Source organism: Gymnoscopelus microlampas (assembly GCF_963454915.1).
Source record: "Gymnoscopelus microlampas genome assembly, chromosome: 18".
Classification (NCBI taxonomy): Eukaryota; Metazoa; Chordata; class Actinopteri; order Myctophiformes; family Myctophidae; genus Gymnoscopelus; species Gymnoscopelus microlampas.
The window spans coordinates 24,230,066-24,249,177 of record NC_139955.1 but is presented as its reverse complement, the minus strand read 5'-3'; the positions used below and the strand labels follow the sequence as shown (position 1 = coordinate 24,249,177).

General features: G+C 41.4%; 1 protein-coding gene across 1 annotated transcript in view; it reads right to left on the bottom strand.

The window, feature by feature from the left end:
• tsc22d3 (TSC22 domain family, member 3) overlaps positions 1 to 18,840 on the bottom strand; it is a 45,100-nt gene extending 26,260 nt beyond the window's left edge. The window contains exon 1 of the mRNA XM_084041228.1: positions 17,784 to 18,840. Coding sequence (XP_083897354.1) covers positions 17,784 to 18,112 — 329 coding nt within the window. The 5' untranslated portion in view covers positions 18,113 to 18,840. The remainder of the gene's footprint in view (positions 1 to 17,783) is intronic.
• Between the last annotated feature and the right edge of the window lie 272 nt (positions 18,841 to 19,112).

Below are 19,112 nucleotides of genomic sequence, written 5' to 3'. Positions count from 1 at the left end.
TCTTCCCACGTGTTGCACTCTGGCATATGAGTAACCCACAGCAAAACAACAAAAAAGCTGAACAAGCCTGAGGGTGGTGGCGATATTAGGACATGAGACTGAGAGGAGAGCAATGAACACACGCCACTATGATTGAATTATTCCGCATGTCGACCAATGCTTTCCTTGCATATTGGAAATACAACAATTGAATGAAAAACAGAATAAGATTAAATTGAATTGATATGTTCAATTACAGGGCAAGTGAAAAAAGTGTGTTTAGTGGTGCCTGCTTAAGTTTCTTTTTAGCATATCTACATGGAGGATTTTTATATATATGTCATGAATCTACACATAAAAAGAGGGAACTGCGAACCCTAACCTCCAGCAAGTTCAAGGTGGCCTTTGCTGATCCATAAGCTGTTACTTTGAAGGTGAAGAAGAGGGCAGCTGTCAACCTTCCTGTTGAGCCCGAGGTAATCCAGAACAAAAAGCCACATCGCTATTTAACCAAGAACCGTCTCGACCCCATCAGCTGACTCCCAGACTAAAGAGCCATGACCTCAACTGTTACATGAGTTCCCCCCTTCTTTACCAGTCCTCAGCTATCGCCATACATTTCCCCTTATAAGACACCTTGCAATTCAGTAAGTTAGGGACAAACAGGTCTTTGTATGCAGGGAAGAACCCTAACAAACCCTGTTACATAGATGGAGGCATGTGTGTGTGTGTGTGTGTGTGTGTGTGTGTGTGTGTGTGTGTGTGTGTGTGTGTGTGTGTGTGTGTGTGTGTGTGTGTGTGTGTGTGTGTGTGTGTCTGTGTGTGTGTGTGTGTGTGTGTGTGTGTGTGTGTGTGCGTGTGCGTGTGCGTGCGCGTGCGCGTGCGCGTGCGTGTGCGCGTGTGCGTGTGCGTGTGTGTGTGTGTGCAACGCGTGTCTATATCGGCGTACAAAAGTTGCAGAGGAAAAGAGGTGGATGTTGAAGAGAAGGAGAAGAGAATGACAAGGTTAAGGAAGGGAGACATTTCTAAAGAGGTGGACATTAAAGGGAAGGAGAAGAGAGTGACAAGGTTAAGGAAGGGAGACATTTCTCAGCATTCCTCCGTGAATACCCCATGGTCTCTTGGCAGTGCAGGATATTTCCTAGTCCCTAAGCTCTGCATCAGAGCTTGAGAGCTCTGTTGCACTAACATCAATGTGTTCCAGAGGTCGGCTGTTTACCCCAAATCTCTGCTTGTTTAAAACGAGCATGCAAACAAAACTGTGACTCATCGCTCTCCATGACAGCAGGCTGGAAAGAATGTGACGAGACATCATTCAATGTCACGCATGCTAATTGCTCCTCCTGATGGTACTGCAGGTTGGCATGAGCATTAGACTCCATGTAAACGACACGACTAGTGCCTGTTACCATTGCCCCGCCCCATCTCACTCTGTGGCACGGCAGCCTGTTGTAAACAAAAGGACAAAAAGCCAGAAGCGAGGTCTTGGACAGGATACATCTTGTTATTTTCGCTCGTTAGAGCCTGCTAGTGCTTAATTCTCTCTCTCCCTCTCTTCTTCCTAAGCTCTCTCATCCTCTTGCTCTCTCTCTCTCTCTCGCTCTCTCTCTATTGGGGAATGGCCAGAAACAATCACTGAGTCAGTCAAACTTGGCACATACATTCTGTTCTCGTCTCTCTCTCTCACTCTCTCTCTCTCGTCTGCATGGACAGACATACAGCATGAGAGAGAGCTTGGCAGAACAAATGCACCTTTTCATTACACCAGGACAGCTTGCTAATGGGCCCAAGTGGACTAGAGAGTCCTGCATGCATCGCTTCCATGAAAAATCTGCGGCCAACAACGTTGATTGTGTTCAAAGGGACACTCTTATATCAAAGGAAGTTATCCTGATTAACTAAATTGCATTGTGCCATTGATACGGTACACAGTGGTATCGTGAAGGAAATGTTTTGTACTTTTGGGAGTGTCCACTTAGTACAGTGCCCTGTGAACCAGAGGTTATTTTCCAAATTATATCAGTTTTTGTTGTTTCCTTCCTTTATACTGTAGCTTGCTTTTGTTGTACTTTTGTTCTTTCTTTCATCTTACTAAAGCTGCCTTACCATGAACGGGGGAAAAAACACATAATTTCAGTTCAGTCCAAAACCATACTTAAGTAGAACATACAGTAGGGTCACTTCTCCTGAGGGTGGTGCTATAGTAAGCCTCCAAATTTCAGAACTTTTAAAAGGCATGTATTTATGTTATACTTTTATGTTATAACCTCGTGAAAATTATTGTCCATCCAACATGACACTTCTTTTCCAAGTTAGATCATACTTTTATTCTTGTTGTTTCCTTGGTTGTGTGTTCTTTCTTTCTTTCTTTCTTTCTTTCTTTCTTTCTCCCTTTTCCCACAGATCCTCTGACCCAAAAAATAAGACGGAAAATTAGACTTACAGTAGGAAAATTGGTAACAAACAGGAAACTGTATTCATTACGTTAAAGGAGGGCGTTTGATTATGTAAATGTATATGAAGTTTTGCCAGTTACTTGACTTAATGTTTTCCCCAAACGCATTAATTGTAATTTATACTGGCAGTTACATGGCTCATACATTTGGCCATGCGGTATTTTTGTGTTGTTGATTTAAGAGCAATGACAGCGGCACATCTGCACACATATGTGAGGTTGTTTCATATGATTCACCGAGTTCACACAGTTCATCGAGTTCACACAATCAAGGAACACAGCTCTATACGGTCTGATGAAACTGCAAGAGTTGCCCAACTTTACTCCACCCAGGTTCCCAGCATGAGTGCTGTGAGGTGCTCTGAGGTCAGTTTGTTTTTTCTAAACTATCTTGATGTTGTGAAAATATTTAGATTGATGATGCAATAACAGTTGGTGAAGAAAAACAAAGCCCAGATTTTTGACGTTTTCACAGATTTAAAGTAGATTTAATGCTGCAATCCATAACTTTCTTTGTGTGTGAATAAACATTATTTTAACCAATCTGTGTGGCAGATGCGGTGGTTGGAGGTGCTCTTCTTTTGAGAAAAGTAGGACCACTACTGGTTGACAAGAGGTATAGGCATGAAATATCCCAAATATTCCCAAATGAGCTTACTGTCACAACTCAACAGTAGAAATGTTGACGATCGTGCAGGGGACCGGGGTAGGACTTGACAATTATGGATTGCAGCTTTAATTAAGGACATACCATGGCAACTTCCAGTATGAAGTCCAATTGCACATATACATTAACTTATCTGGACCATACAGTTCTAAGTTTGCCTCTGCTTTATGACAGAAATTGTCTTCCTTTATTCTTGTCAACTGATCTCTCTCATCGCATGACAAGACAGTCATGTTTGGGCTACGTTTCTTGACTTTAATTACATGTCCGACTCCGCAGCTCAAAATTGTTTACTAGAAAACACAGAAGTGTGGCTAGAGACAGAGAGCGAAAACAACAACAGTGTTGCACAACTGCAGATGTCTGGCAACTTAGAGCACATCAATAACGATTCTCATCAGTGTCGCTGTAACCTTTCCTGTGTATTGGAAAACCTTACTTCATGACGAGCCGAGGTAGAAGGGAAGAAAATATGTTATTTTCCCAGCAACATTAGCAGCTCTCCACCGTAATGGGCTATGCTGGCAATGCTGTAACTAAAGTCTGCCTAACGCCAGCTGCACGCCCTGCAGGGGCATGGATGGCAGTAATAGAGATGCTCAGCGTGCGTTTGTGAATACTCGCACGTGTATGCATGGGTAAATGGGTGCATGAATGCATGCGGATGTGTGCGCAATCGGCTGACAAGAGTCCTTAATGTGCATTTGAGTGTCATTATTCAATACTCTACTATTTAAGTATGGTGTGGGTGTTTATGTGTGCTCTCAAGGTACAGTACTGTATGTACCCAACCTGCATGTGAAAAATGCCCTGGGAGGTTTAGACTAGCTAATGATAGGACTGGCTCAGGCCCTCTCAACAAAGAAGCTGTCTGGCTTTATTGTTCGACAGACTACAGTGGACTGGGAAAAAAACAAACCTCACTTGCGGTTGGGATAACAGCACATGGGGTTCTCAAACAAGGCTCCAAGAATAAGCATCAGAATACTTGTCTGGAGATGCCTGCATTTGCTAGGGTCCACACAAGGCAGATATCTGGAATCGACCTACTGGCATTTCATCCCAGATTTCACTGAAATATATATTTTTATGAAACATTCTCCTATTCTTGATCAGCAAATCATTTTAAGTTTCAATTCTGTAAAAATGTAAGTGGCAGGTCTTTGGGTTTGGAGGTTGTGCTAGGTCTAGACGTATCTCACCAAACCCGTTTTCCCTGATATCTCTCTTGCACGGTTGGTTATCCCACTGACCACTCTCATACTGAGTGAAAACAGTCAAAAAGGAACCTCAGGCTTATGAAAATGAAACATGTGTGGCTAGGAATGTAACTTTTACAAGCACACTTGCCTGTGGCTCATACCTCAGCCTGGGTGGTATGGAGATGGCAGCCTATTAGCCACTTAAGCCCTCTAAGTCCATAGACCGCTTTTTTCCGTCTAAACTAAATCTCCTCGGCAAAAATAGCCGATCTACAAGCTCACAATGCGACGGGTTGTGAGCTTGTAGATCGGCTATTTTTGCAGAATGTTGTCGCTAGAATAGGGATGCTGCTGGGCTTGAAATGGTTAGCCCAATCAGACTATTGCCCACATTTCTCAAGTTCCAGCCAGGCCTGCAGGGAGACCAGGGAATTCTGAACTAGACAATACTGACTGTGGCTGTGGTCTGAGAATAATCTTGTATGCAGTGGTGGACAGTAACAAAGTACATTTTCTTTAGTACTGTATTATTACAGTGTTTTTACGATACTTCCACTCCACTACATTTCAAAGACAAATATTGAAGCTATTTTTGACTCAACTAGGCCTACATTTCTAGGAAGGGAAAAAGTACATTATGAATTAACCACTTAAGCTATAAGCTATATTTCAAATAATATAGTGAACATAGAAGATCTACAAGCTCACAGCGCGTCACGGTGCAACACTATATTTGTAGATCTGCTATATTCACTATTATTGATATTTTTTGAAAATGTCTGGGAAATCTTTGCATTTTGGGGGGAAATGTATACCTTTTATTACATGCATTAAAAAAATGCTTTGTAATTTGTAAAGTGCAAAGTATTTTTTGAGTACTTTTTAAAGCAAGCACTCTATAACTCAAATTTGACAGAGCAACTTTCAGTTGAGTAATATTTGACCAGGAGTCTCAAGTACTGTGGGGTTGAGTACTTTTTTCCACCACTGAACTAGGCAATACAGATTTTGGCTGTGGTCTGAGAACAACTCTTGAATGCTGTCTGATGCAAGCATGTACTCTGACAAAAAGACAGACAAATTATGTCTATCCCTAATATTTAGCATTACAAAACCCTATCACTGTCTAATGGTCCTTTACATGGTGTCATTACAACATAATGGCTATTTGTATTGCAATTACTCATCACTTCGCATTCAGAACAACAGCCCCAGTGTCAGGTACTGGGCTGTGTGTGTGTGTGTGTGTGTGTGTGTGTGTGTGTGTGTGTGTGTGTGTGTGTGTGTGTGTGTGTGTGTGTGTGTGTGTGTGTGTGTGCATGCGTGTGAAGGCGAGTGTTGACAGACTGCCTTATTATCTAAATAGGCGCCACAGCCATGGTCCAAACAGATAAGACTGTAAGCAGTAGCCATGGTCACTCAACCCTCACCCCCTCCACTCTGAATTATATAAGCTCGACTTCTGCCAAATAAAATAAGAATTGAAGAGGCTAGAAAGAAAGAAAGAAAGAAAGAAAGAAAGAAAGAAAGTGACAAAGAAAGAAACAAAGAAACAAAGAAAGATGCAAAGGTAGGGAGAAAGAAGAGGGCATTCTTTTTTAAACATATTACACTTAAACACACTTTTCAAGAGATTAATTTGGCTGATCCTTTGAAGGAAGCCTGTCAAACATACATTTATATACATTTACACCTCAAAATCCTGGCACACCTGCATCTTTTGGTTTTAATACTGAACAATAATGATTAATGATGACAAAGGAATAAATAAGAGCTTTTTGATCAACTTAATCTACATGAACCTACCTGTAGTGATTGACACCCAGGATAACACCATTTAGCTGCAATCAGCTGCTATGCTGAGATGTCAACAGCTGCTTAATGGTGCCTCTCAGCGTGCTTGCGTGTGTGCGTGCGTGCGTGCGTGCGTGCGCGTTCAGGCATGAGTCGCATGACTGAATAATATGACTGATTAATCGTACAGTACCTGACCCTTTTATTTATCCTTGAAAAGTACAGGATCGTTTGATTAAAAGATTACTATAGGCTTATCTTTGAAAAGAAATGTTCAGCCAAGGTAAAATTGACATCAATCTCCCTAACCAGTCCCCAAGTTGAAAAGCCTCAAGAACGCACGCAGGATCAATCTCAACTGTGTATTGATACTGTACATAATCACACCACCGAGTGTTAGATTATTTTTGGTCTTACAAACTTCAGATTGAAGTTGCTATGGTTTCCTTTGTTTGCAGAAGTCACGCAGGGCTCATGTGACACCTCAGGGTAGCGGTGACAATGCTCGAAAAGATGAAGTGACAGTGCAGCACCTAGTTCACAATGAACTGTGCCCTTTATTCTCTGATGCTATTTTCCAGCCACAGGTCTGGTGCAGCAGTTAATCTAATTAATTGATTTAATCGTTTTTTCTTTTTAAATGATCTATCATTAGATTATTTGGGGAGGTATAATAGCTGTATTTTTGCGCAACACTGTGGTGCGACAAAGTATAAAGTATGGCTTTCAAAAATTAAGTGCTTAATCACATTAATCGATTTAGCTGATTATAAAATCAATTCATTGATATATATTATGATGAATAAATAAAACATATTATAAAAGAACATGCTTCTCGATTATTTGATTAATCAAAAATAATAATAAACCAATAAAAGTAAGCACTAGTTGCAGCCCTAGTCCCCACAGACCAACTTCACAGGTACATAAAGTTACAGATCCACTGCCACAATGCTCACACCCCGGCCTCTGCCTCTGGCACAAGATAATGATGATGGCATTCGAGAGCGTTTGTGAACATGTGTGTGTACAGGATGTGCATGCGCACAAACATACACGCACATTCCCCACAAAGAGCAACAACGGCTTGATTACCACTTTATAGACTGTGCCTGGTGCATCCCCGAGGACAAGACACTAAACACTGTACGCACGCACCCGCACCCGCACCCGCACCCGCACGCACACGCACACACACACACACACACACACACACACACACAAATTTAACAACAGCTCCTAGCTGCTAGACATCTCTTGGCACAGCACCAAAGCAGCCTATTCACACAGACACAACAATGCAGTAACTCAACAAGTCCATTAAAGAGCCATTATTGCACACACCACTATCACTACTTGAGTTATACATCTAGAATGGGGCTTATCTATTGTACAAAGTTTTAGAGAGGAAAACCCTAAAATCAAACGTTTGTTGTTTGTTTTAAAAAACAAAACTGGAGAGACTCTACAGTATTGAGGAAATACAAATGTACTTTCCACTCCCTCTGGTCCAAAGCAGCAAAACAATGACTCCTAAACTATCGAAAGGCAATGAACTTTTACCACGGAATTCCAAGTATGAGAACTTTGAATTCCTATATCTTAGAAGTCCTGAAACTCACTCTCTTTGTTTTGTCTTTTGCTTTTTTTTTTGTCTGTCTGTCTGTCTGTCTGTCTCTCTGTCTCTCTGTCTGTCTCTCTCTCTCTCTCTCTCTCTCTCTCTCTCTCTCTCTCTACACATAAACACACACACACACACACACACACACACACACACACACTCAGTCTTGTTTCTCTTCCGTTGACATTGCTCAAGAAGACCTTGCCTTCGCACCTTTTGTTCATTTGGAGATTTGCTGCCCCAACTTGTCTGCCCACGAGTCTGGAGTCTCTCCCAGACTTCCTCTCCTTTCCCGTCACTCCACTAATCCGCCTGTTGTTTACATCCCATGACACCTGCAGCCCATGAAGTTATGCAACTCCGTTTTAATGTCTGTGTGACCCTTGGGGATCACAGACCAACAGTGAGTTACACTGTGCCTGTTTTCTTAGCAAAAGAAAACTCCATTGTATTTGACTGCAGGATGGTCCTGCATGTTGTCCTAAAGATTTGTTTGTTTTTTTAGTGCCTTTCATGTGGAGAAATAAAAGACAATGAGAGAGATGACGGTGATACACCTGTAAACCCTCCCATTTTCCCCAGGATTGTCCTGTATTTTACCATTCTCTCCCAAGGTCCTCCAGTTTAAATATTTTCCCGTAAATATCCTGGGGTTTTTTTTGGTTAGTTTTTTATAATAATCCTAAAGTGGTTGGGAATAGCCTTGCTTCCAGCATAGACTTATTGCTTCGCTTGTTTTGTGTATTGTTGAACAACCGGGTAACTGAACTGCATTGTTGTTGAACTGTTTGATGAACTGACCCGAATTATTATAGAACTGGAATTAACTATTTATTTTCTCTTTTATTTTATTTTATATTACCTTTGAAAATAGAGCATATGTTGTGGTTTAGATCAATTAATGCAATTAATCAATGCAAGTAAAACATTTTGACTGGTTTAAAACTGTGTCAAAATGCAAAAGAAAAGAAGAAAACAAATGTAGACATGTATTGCGAAATCGCAGGCACCCACCGTACTGCATTGAGATGTATCACTTCAGATGTATCTGCATATATATTTATGCATGTTATTTCTAAACCGTATTAATTAATAACAGTGACCTTGTACATTTCCTTCGCAGTAATGGGAAACATTGATTTAGTAACATGAGTCATAGTTTGATAAAATAAATCAATTTATGGATCACTATACTGTAATTTAGTGGCAACTATTTGTTGTGGACAAACAATATGTCCAGATGATGAATTGTCGTAATGTTTACACTTGTCTATCAATGGGGCAATTTTGACTGTAAAAAAAACTATTTATACAGTATCTTATAAACCTAGCTGCATTGTGCAATTAAATCACAGTGTTGTCAACACCACAGTATATATACTTGGAAATCATAAAGCAACCGATTTGTTATCTTGTGAGGTATGAATCAAATACATATGTATATGTGTGGTTGAGACATTTGAAACCATACTCTTTGCCCAAGGCTAACATGAAGTTTGACTAATGCGGCATGAGTGTTTATGCAATGGAGCAGAGACATCACAGATATTAAATTAGGGGGAGCAAAGTTCTGCCTTTAGTCAACACAAGTTTTATTATGAATTCTGCCTAGCATTAAGTGTGACTTTTATCCTTGAAATTAGATTATTTGCTTCTGTGCATGTTCCTGACATGTCGCACTTTGATACTGATTATTTGAGTAAGATAGCCAACAGCGAATTATAAAAAACTGTAACATCCTGAGTGTACAAATGGGACTTAGGTGTACATTTTTACATTCTTGTTTGCAGTATACTGTAGTGTACTATTGCCTGTTATGTGAGGTGTTCTCTTTTTTACCCAGTTGCCAGAAATAGTAATAATAATTAAAATGTCTATGACATGTTGTGAGCTTGTAGATCTGATATTTATTTAAAGCCTTTATCTGGGATTAGTAAAAAAAATGTTTTTACAGAGTGATAAGATATGATATATGAGTGATATTTTGCATGGATTTTACTTGCCCTTTGGTGTGCCATGGGCACAAAAAGTGAGAAAAACACTTATAGTCAAATGTATTGTTGTTGTTGTTGTTATTGTTATTGTTATTGTTGTTGTTGTTGTTGTTGTTGCTGCTGCTGTTGTTATTATTATTATTATTGATACAGAAAGGGGGTTAGGTAGTAATGTGGCTATGATGCTGCAGTATGAACCAAGCTTTATAGAGAACAGTGCAGTGTTGTTGCACCTGTAGCTTCCTAACCAACAAGTTGTTGGTTAGGAAGCCAAAGGTGTAAAGGTTTATTTCCCATCTAGCAGAAATCAGTTGCAAGCAGTAAGCTGTTGTATAGACAAATCCACAGACGCGCTGCCTGTAGGCAGCCATAGCTGCGGTGTCAACGCTCCGCACCGCGACACCGCAGCAATGGCCGCCTACAGGCAGCTACAGGCAGCGCGTCTGTGGATTCGTCTATAGAGAGAGCACTGTACACAGTACATGACTCAGCTTTTTAATCAGTCTATGATCTATGCAAATCATATTTTATTCCTTCTACGAGGAGGTGTCTGGGACTTCTATCTATACCTCTATTCATTACCACAATGGCATTTGTTTCAAATGCAAAGTGCATTATAAACACAATTATTATTATTATTATTATTATTATTATTACTGTATGGCCTCTTTATCTGAGGAACAAGGAAATTAAACGGTCTGCCTGCATTCTCTGAGGTCACAGACACTGGACAGGCTAGTGTGGTCATATTTAAAATAATTTTAGCCAACAGCCAATGTTCTATTTTCGGCAAAGAGATTCTGTGTAAAGTATCATTCATAGTCGGACGTAAGGATACGTAACGAGCGCCAGCGCTCCTTGCGTTGTCGTTTTTTACTCCCCCTCCGTCACTTAAGGCTCCAGTTGTTCCGTCCGTCGGGCTGACGTTCACCGTCAGCCCGACGGACGTTTTCTACGTTTTGCCTGTTGTACCACTGGGCTACAATGCTAGTTTCATAACATTGCAGCGTGACACAACCGGTTGCCAGATTTTGTGAGAGAAATAAGTAACCAGGTCTATGAAAACAAGCCCAAAAGAATCGACTAGGCCACGCATGAACAGTGGTGGAAAAAGTACTCAAATGTTTTACTTAAGTAAAAGTATCACTACTCCAATGCAGAAGTACTCTGTTACAAGTAAAAAAAATTGGAGTTGGAATGAAAAATGTACTTGAGTAAAAGTACAAAAGTATTGGTATCAGAATGTACTTAAAGTACCAAAAGTAAAAGTACAAAAATGTTTGAAAATAGCCTATGTATAAAATTGGGCTAAAGTGGTTAATGTATGTTTCATAATATCATCATTTATATCTGAAAAGTAACTAGTAACTAAAGTTTTCAAATAATTGTAGTGGAGTAAAAGTACAATATTTGCCTCTGAGATGTAGTGGAGTAAAAGTAAAAGTATTGGAAATTGGAAATACTCAAGTAAAGTACAATTACCTCAAAATTTTACTTAAGTACAGTACTTAAGTAAATGTACTTGGTTACTTTACACCACTGCATATGAAAATAGCAGATCTACAATATATATTTGAGAATCACTGGTTTAAATAATAATTGGCCCAAATAAGCAAGTACACTTTAGAAACAAGACCAAATAAAACCGCAACCACCAATAAAAAATTGCTTGTTTGTTTACAAGCAACTATACAGAAGAATAAGCCCAAAGTCGCTTATAATAAGCAGACATGGCAACATTGGGTACGCGCAATCTCTCACGTGAGCTAACCATGTATGTGTCCGTAAAGAACGGACGGAATGCCTCACCCCCATGACGCACGTTAAGACACATCTAGGGACTATGAACGGGCCTTAAGAGGGAAAAGGTAGGGGCCAAGGATAGGCCCCTGGGGAACCCTGGTTAACGAAGTATTATTGGTTTAAGTAGTTAATGATGTTAGTTACCGTATGTTAGTTCCACATTGCTCACCAATCATAACCAAAAGAGGATGGTACAGTAGCTTTAAGCACAGGCGGATCCCGTATCCATTATTCAGCTGGTCTAAATACTGAAACCAAGGAACTTGCGTAACTGTTAAAAAATTACAATTGCTACAAGGCAGAAGTAAATGTTTCCAAAGAGAAACTGTGACTTTGACTCGGGTTGGCTCTGACTCGACTGGGAGGTTATAACTGTTATGTCTTAATCCCTTTCTAAAGTTACATGCACACCCTTGGTGGTGGCATAGAGCAAAACTCAGGCCTCCTCCCTTATTCCTCCATTGTTTCTTCCTCATGCTTTACTAACAGACAAGCACCTTTGCTTGACTGACAAACATTATAATTGCTTTCCCAACCAGGTTGAGAAAGCAATTATGGGATTGACAGACTTCAACCGTGAGCTTGAAATTCCCTGGTGAAACCTCTTGTATCTCTGAAGACTTAATACAGGGTCCCCACACATTTTTAGCAATGAATTTCCAAAACTTTTCCAAAACTTTTCCAGAATATTTAGCCCAATTTCCAGGCCTATATAAAAATCATTCAGCGCAATAATGTGTCTCTTACTCCTATGTACAATGCCCAAAGATAGGCAGTGTAGCAAAATAAATAAATAAAAAACAATAAAAAGTGTTTGGGGGTGGGGCACAGCCGCGAAACCTCGCTCAAATAGAGCCTGCGAGCGAAAATAGGAGGGGTGGACGACGTCGTTGCACGGGTCGTTGTCGCTTGCGGTAGGTCAGGACGGTCTCATTCAAAAACATGTATTTTAATGAGATTTCATCGCCCGCTCGCGTCGCGTCACGTCGCATCGCTGGCAGTGCGGATGGGGTGTTACACAGCCTGTTCGGCGAAAAACTACTTATGTTACATATTTCGTGTAATGTTATACATGTTTATGAAAAGGTTTTGTATTAAAAATAATCAATAGCCAAAAACAATGCATAGCCAAATCTTTTTCCAGGACCCTTGATAAATTCCAGGACCTTTGATGAAGTTTGATCAATTCCAAACCTTTTCCAGTACTGGATTTTTTTTTTTTGAATTTCAAAATATTTCCAGGAATTTCATGACCGTGGGGACCCTGTTAATAAAATGTACAATAGTGTGCTTTTCTCAGTTGGTTCGCACTTTTTGCGACCTGCGGACCGAGAGTGTCAAAGTCCCTTCAGCATTTGTCCTTTCAGTTTTTGTAGATGATCTTACCATCTGAATATTCTAGTAACATTTTGTGTTTCTGACTGAAATCAGTGTTGCGAGATACTGTAGATCATTAGGTGGCAGTAGTGGGGACTATAGAAAAGACAAGAAAAAGTAACTGACAAACACTCAGTCAGGGCCAGTTTTAAACTCTTGTGTTTCAACAACTCACCAACTGGTCACAGCACTTAAATCCAGGATAAATGCTTACATCATCCCTGCAGGCTATAATTGTGGTTATGTCTCACTGACTGACTGACTGCCTGGTGTGAAACTGGAAGGGTATCTCTCTTAGTCCAGCCAAGTGTGGCTCCCCCTCTACGCTTAAAAACTGAACTCAACCCATTTCCTCCAGTTTTATCCTGTGGAAATCACAGCACTCAAACACCAAACAAGCCTTGAGAGCTGAAATTCTCCACTCAGCAGGATTCTCTGACCCTTAAAGCTTTTATGTAACAAGGTCACTGCTACCTCACACAGATATTCAACAGGTCCTTGTAGGCTTCTGTGTGCTATGCTGGACATTGCAATAAAAGGTCATTGAGAATGATGGCTGCTTTGTGGATTGACCACCCACAACCTAGTCAGAATATAAACTGTGGCAAGTCTTTCATAATAACGTTGGCCCTTCTGAACCAAGTATTTGAAAAATGTACGAACTTCTAAGAGCGTAAGCTCAACAAGGCAGCTTTCTTGTTTCAACTGACAGGATTAAAACTGTGTGTGTGTGTGTGTGTGTGTGTGTGTATGTGTGTGTGTGTGTGTGTGTGTGTGTGTGTGTGTGTGTGTGTGTGTGCGTGCGTGCGTGCGTGCGTGCGTGCGTGCGTGCGTGCGTGCGTGCGCATCCGTGTGTGAATGTGTGTGTGTGTGTGTGTGTGTGTGTGTGTGCGTGCGTGCGTGCGTGCGTGCGTGCGAAATGTGTGTGTGTGTGTGTGTGTGTGTGTGTGTGTGTGTGTGTGTGTGTGTGTGTGCGTGCGTGCGTGCATGCGTGTGAGTGTGTGAAACCAAAATGTTGTACATTCTGACTTTCCTGGCGAGAGAGAGAGAGCCACTCCACGATGATCCCTCACATGACCTGTGTCCGTGATTCCTACTTGACAAGAGGACAGACTGTTCTGGCGAAGGCCTCTGTTTGCCAGACAAACAGTTGAGCTGCCACGGACAGATGCAGGGTCACACTGAGCAATGGTAAGGGTGAACACATTACTTCTCTGCCAATAGTGTCAAAACACTGCTACTTACTGTATAACCTGATTGCCTTTACCCCCTGGGAGATGGCGGCGTTCTATGTGTCATTTCATTATCTATGATGTAACATATTTTTAGTTAATAAATAATTATGATGCGTTGTTGCTTTCCAAAATGACAGAGAACCCTGCAGCATTCCTTTTTTCAGCGTTCTTTCCTTATAGACAAATGCTGCATTGACAACGGAGCTACAAGGGCTACTAAAATGAGTGTATAACACAGTATGACTTTAAATGTTCCCTTTGCAAAATTATTTTTATATATATATATTCTGGATTCAGACTTAAGGAAATGCAGAACCAGCTAGACCATATAGCGTTACAATATACAACCATGTTGTAGCTACATGACACATTAACAAAGCTCTCCCATCGTACACTGTTGAATGCATGATAAACATTATATTTCTTTATCAAAACACGTCCAAGTCTCAAGACTCAAGCCAGGAACATTAGCAGTTCATTAAGTCCATTATCTGTCTCTGTCAAGTACTGGCCAAATTTGTATAGTGCATGGCCCAAAGTTTCTTGACCCGTTGTTCTGCTATGTTCCTATCAAACCGGCACACCCCTCTATCGTAAATAGATCAGGTACACAGTGTTCCTTTAGTAAATAACACAGCTGAGAATAATATCGTCTTTGAAAATGTTCTCAATTTAAAGAGCATTGAATGTTCTCAAATTAATGAGCATTGAATGGGGTGTTTCATAAAAGATTACTGTGAAAAATACTGGAAAATTCAATACATTCCCTGAGTGTGATTTATTGTCTTGCTCTATGCTATATACTATAAGTCAAATGTTGTTTAGTGACAATATTGCACAATTTGTCACTGCCAAAAGGAATGACATCATATAGACTTAGTCTAATCATAGTTGCCATCTACTACTTCAGTTGTTATATGGACTATTTTATTGTCCTGTGTACCATATGTCCTCACACACTATCTTGTGCTCGTGTCAGTAAATGATAAAAATAGGCTTTAATAGCCTGAGCCACGTAGCAAGGCGGCCTCATCATGATAAACCATGTTAAAATTTAACAGTCTTACTAGTGTGTTCTTGAAAGCCTGGTTAGCACAGCTGTTTGATTAAAATAATGATAAAACTCCCTGACCTTGACTTTTTTCTGGATTGTATACAAAAGAATCCATGATAACAAGTATCTAATGCCCATTCCAAGCTTGTGGATGATAAGATAGTGTTGTTTACAGAGTTTTTACATGATTTTTATTTCATTTTGGATTAAGGTCAACTAGGGAGGTTGTACATTTAGTGAAGAATACTTTTGAATTGGGTGTGTTTTTAGTTCTGCAAGATGGCTCTAAGGATGGTTATGTCAGGAGGTTAGTCGGTTAGCTCAGTCTGTCTGTCTACCTAACTCTACTCTCCTAACACTGCTGCTTCATTGTGCCTTTTTGCCTATGTCCTCAGCCTATCAGAATGCTTGTCATCCCAAATTCCTGTCATTTTAAGTCAACTTTTTGAAATGATTTTGGCGTTATATTGTTATACAACTAGATGGCTTGGCAGAATCTAGTTACCATTAAATTATACACAGCGATCTGCCGACTAGAGTCTTTCACACATAGATATATATAAACACTAGATGACTCACCCGCGCTGCTGACCAATAGAGTACGACGTTGCCACATGGCGGCCATCTTGCGACAGTCAGCTCGCTCATTCATAACATTATGTCTATGGTACATGTACTATTGAAATAACCATAGCGTGCTCAATTTTCATCCGATTTTCAAACGGTCTGGTGTGTTGTAAACACCAAAGATGTAGTTATGATACTGCATACTTATAATTATAATCATATCATGGATTTGATATGAAAATAACTTGAAACACACCAAACCGTTTGAAAATCGGATGAAAATTGAGCACGCTATGGTTATTTCAATAGTACATGTACCATAGACATAATGTTATGAATGACTGTCGCAAGATGGCCGCGGTTGAGCTACGCTTGCGACGCCCCCTTGAGCCATCTAGCCTTTCTTATATATATCTATGCTTTCACATGCTTCTGTTTACTTCCTGCTTCCTATTCTTCCCGTCATGTGGGTGAGTCTGTTGTCCAATCAGAGGCTGAATACATTATGCAGTGCATTGCAGGTACCGCGAGGCACGCTATGTGTATTCAAGACTTTGAAAAGGATTTGATTGGCGTGTCCCTGATGATGCGAATGAAGTACCTGAGTCATGTGTCATGTCCCACACCTGCGTTCACAGAGAGGGCGGTTTAAAGGCCGGTTTTGGAGGTAAAAATCCATATTAAGCGGATCAAAATGGTTCAAAACCTTTGTTATTTTCAATGAAAGGGGGATAAGAGGAATAAGGGTTATTGCTCCATCAGGAGCCAATAACACTGAAAAGCAGGTCTGCGTATGTGAGTCTATGGTGACATACGTAATCCTTCGAAGGGCTTCAAAGGGATAAGATGGGGTTAGAGCTGGGGCAAAGGTAAATGATGATATCACCATTCTTTACTGAGGACAGCAAAAACACTACCACATTATCTGGTTCACATTATCATACTGTATGACGTGTGTCTGACATATATATGTCATGATACTTGAACCTATATTTCTGCTTCCCCTGCCGGAAATGCTGGTGAACTCCAGGTATATAGTATCTATTCAAAGGTGGGACATTTTGCTGATAACAGTTTTGCGTTGCCTGGCATCGAGATGGCATTTCTCGTTGGGTCTCCACATTTTGCTGCCTCGAAAACCAAACACACCATATGTAATTTGTGCTCTACAAAGTCAGCATTGTGCTGCAGCACCTCCTGGCCCAGAGTCAACCGCACAGCAGTGGTCAAGGAAGCAGTGGAAGAGTTGAGCAAAAACATGGTAACTGCTAATTTGAGGCTGAAGTCATTGAAAAGTACCTGCCAAACCAACCTGCCAACTGGCAGTACTGTGTTTCATGACATCGTAATCCTCACAAACATAGTATGTCAGCGAGGTGCCAAATGAACCAGGTCGTCATAAACAGTATTTGGCGGCAACAGAGAAGGAGTAAGACCAGTTTTAATTGACCTCCAACAATAAAAGCTGATTTTAATCGGTCCAACATGACAACAAATAAGCCTGGTCTTTATAAACAGTATTTGGCAGTAATACAAAAGGAGTAAGACCAGTTTTAATTGACCTCTAACAATTAAAGCTGATTTTAATCGGTCCAACATGACAGGTAAGTTTAGAATAACCTCATCATGGTAGGCTTGTTTATCTAGTACAGGCACACTTAAGCGGTGAGTTCTTTTTTATTAAATGTTTTATTCTGTGTTGGTTTGAGGTTAATTCAGTTAGATGTAATGACACATCCATTAGATTAACATGCAGGTGGTAAACTGATTTTAGCGAATCATATACTGTATGATTTAATTCTCAAGCTCATGTTATTTCACATCCAAAGTAATATGAGTATAGTGACAGAACTCTTTGAAACATTTCTTATACCATGTCATGACATCAAACAAGAATAGGTTCACACCTTTGGTTTGGGGAGAGAAACACTGCCTAAAAGCTTCATATTGGGGGGGGGATTTCCACTTCTGAACTGACCTATGTAAACTGAGATGAGTACCACCCCATGACAGTATGAATGAAAGAAGACTGTACCTGTGGAAAAACAGCAGTATGGACAGCATGGTTTGGTCGATGTTGCTGTTGCAGATGCCCTCGTTGAGGAGGAAGCATGGGTCATTCACCACTGACTCCAGGGAGTCCTGCCTCATGATGTTGTTCAGCTTGTCTGTGTTCAGGTTGTGGTACATCAACTGGTCCCGGAGCTGACGGAAGTGGCTGACACTGGGGCTGGTGGGACTACCGGGGATGCCCGTTGGGCTGTGCGCTGACCCGGCCATGGAGTCATCGGCACCGTTGGCCAGGTCCAGGCAGCAGCTGCAGCAGTCCAAGCCGATGGGCGAGCGGGGCTCTCCGTCTGACATCTCGGCAGATGGCAGGGGATGGAGAGCAGCAGGAGATGCTCAGGAGCTGCAGGCAGGTGCCGTGCTTTCAGAGATGAATCAGCAGGTAGATAAGAGATGCTCGCAGAAACAGAACTGAGAAAACAAGAACTAAGCCCCCTCCGACTTGTTTCTACTTTTCCCCTACAGTTCTGCGTGTGAAGGTGTGACCGATGTAGCGCGACACACAGAATGTCAGGAAGAGATTGTGCTCCTCCTTCAGACAGACAAACAGACAGACAGACAGAGAGGCGTGGTGTTGGATAGCATCCAAGGTGCTCGGGCTGTTGAAGTGGCCCGTCACGTCTCGTCTCCGCTCCGCTCCTGGGGCCAGGAGTGCTAAAAGGTTGGGTTCCTCCCTGAGAAGTACAGTCACGCTGTGCAACTCTCCCTGAGTTTCCTCTCCTGTGGCTCTGCCTCGTTCACCCTTTTGTTCGGGAGGCCGAACACTGCTTCAATGTGTTGCTACTGTGGCAGCAGAGAGAGTGAACGCCCCGGACACACACACATACAGTGTTCACACACACACACACACACACACACACATACAGTGTTCACACACACACACACACACACACACACACACACACACACACACACACACACACACACACACACACACACACACACACACACACACACACACACACACACACACACACACACACACACACACACACACACACACACACACACACACACAGCAATTCAGCAGGAGTGCTCGTGAAAGCAAAACCCAGAAGCTGCTTAGCACTTTTTTCCCCCTACACTTTTTCTTTTTTTTCCTTTGGCCAGCATGCTTAGAGACAGAGGGAGGGGAGCGAACAGGGGAGGGAAGAGAAGAGAGAATAGGAGGGAGGGAAGAATAGGAGGGAGGGTGGGGAAAGCCCTGTGATTGGTAAAAAAAATAAGCACAAGCCTGTGGCGTGCACAGTAATTCTCTCTCTCAGTCTGCATTCGGTAGAATGAAGGAGAATGAGAC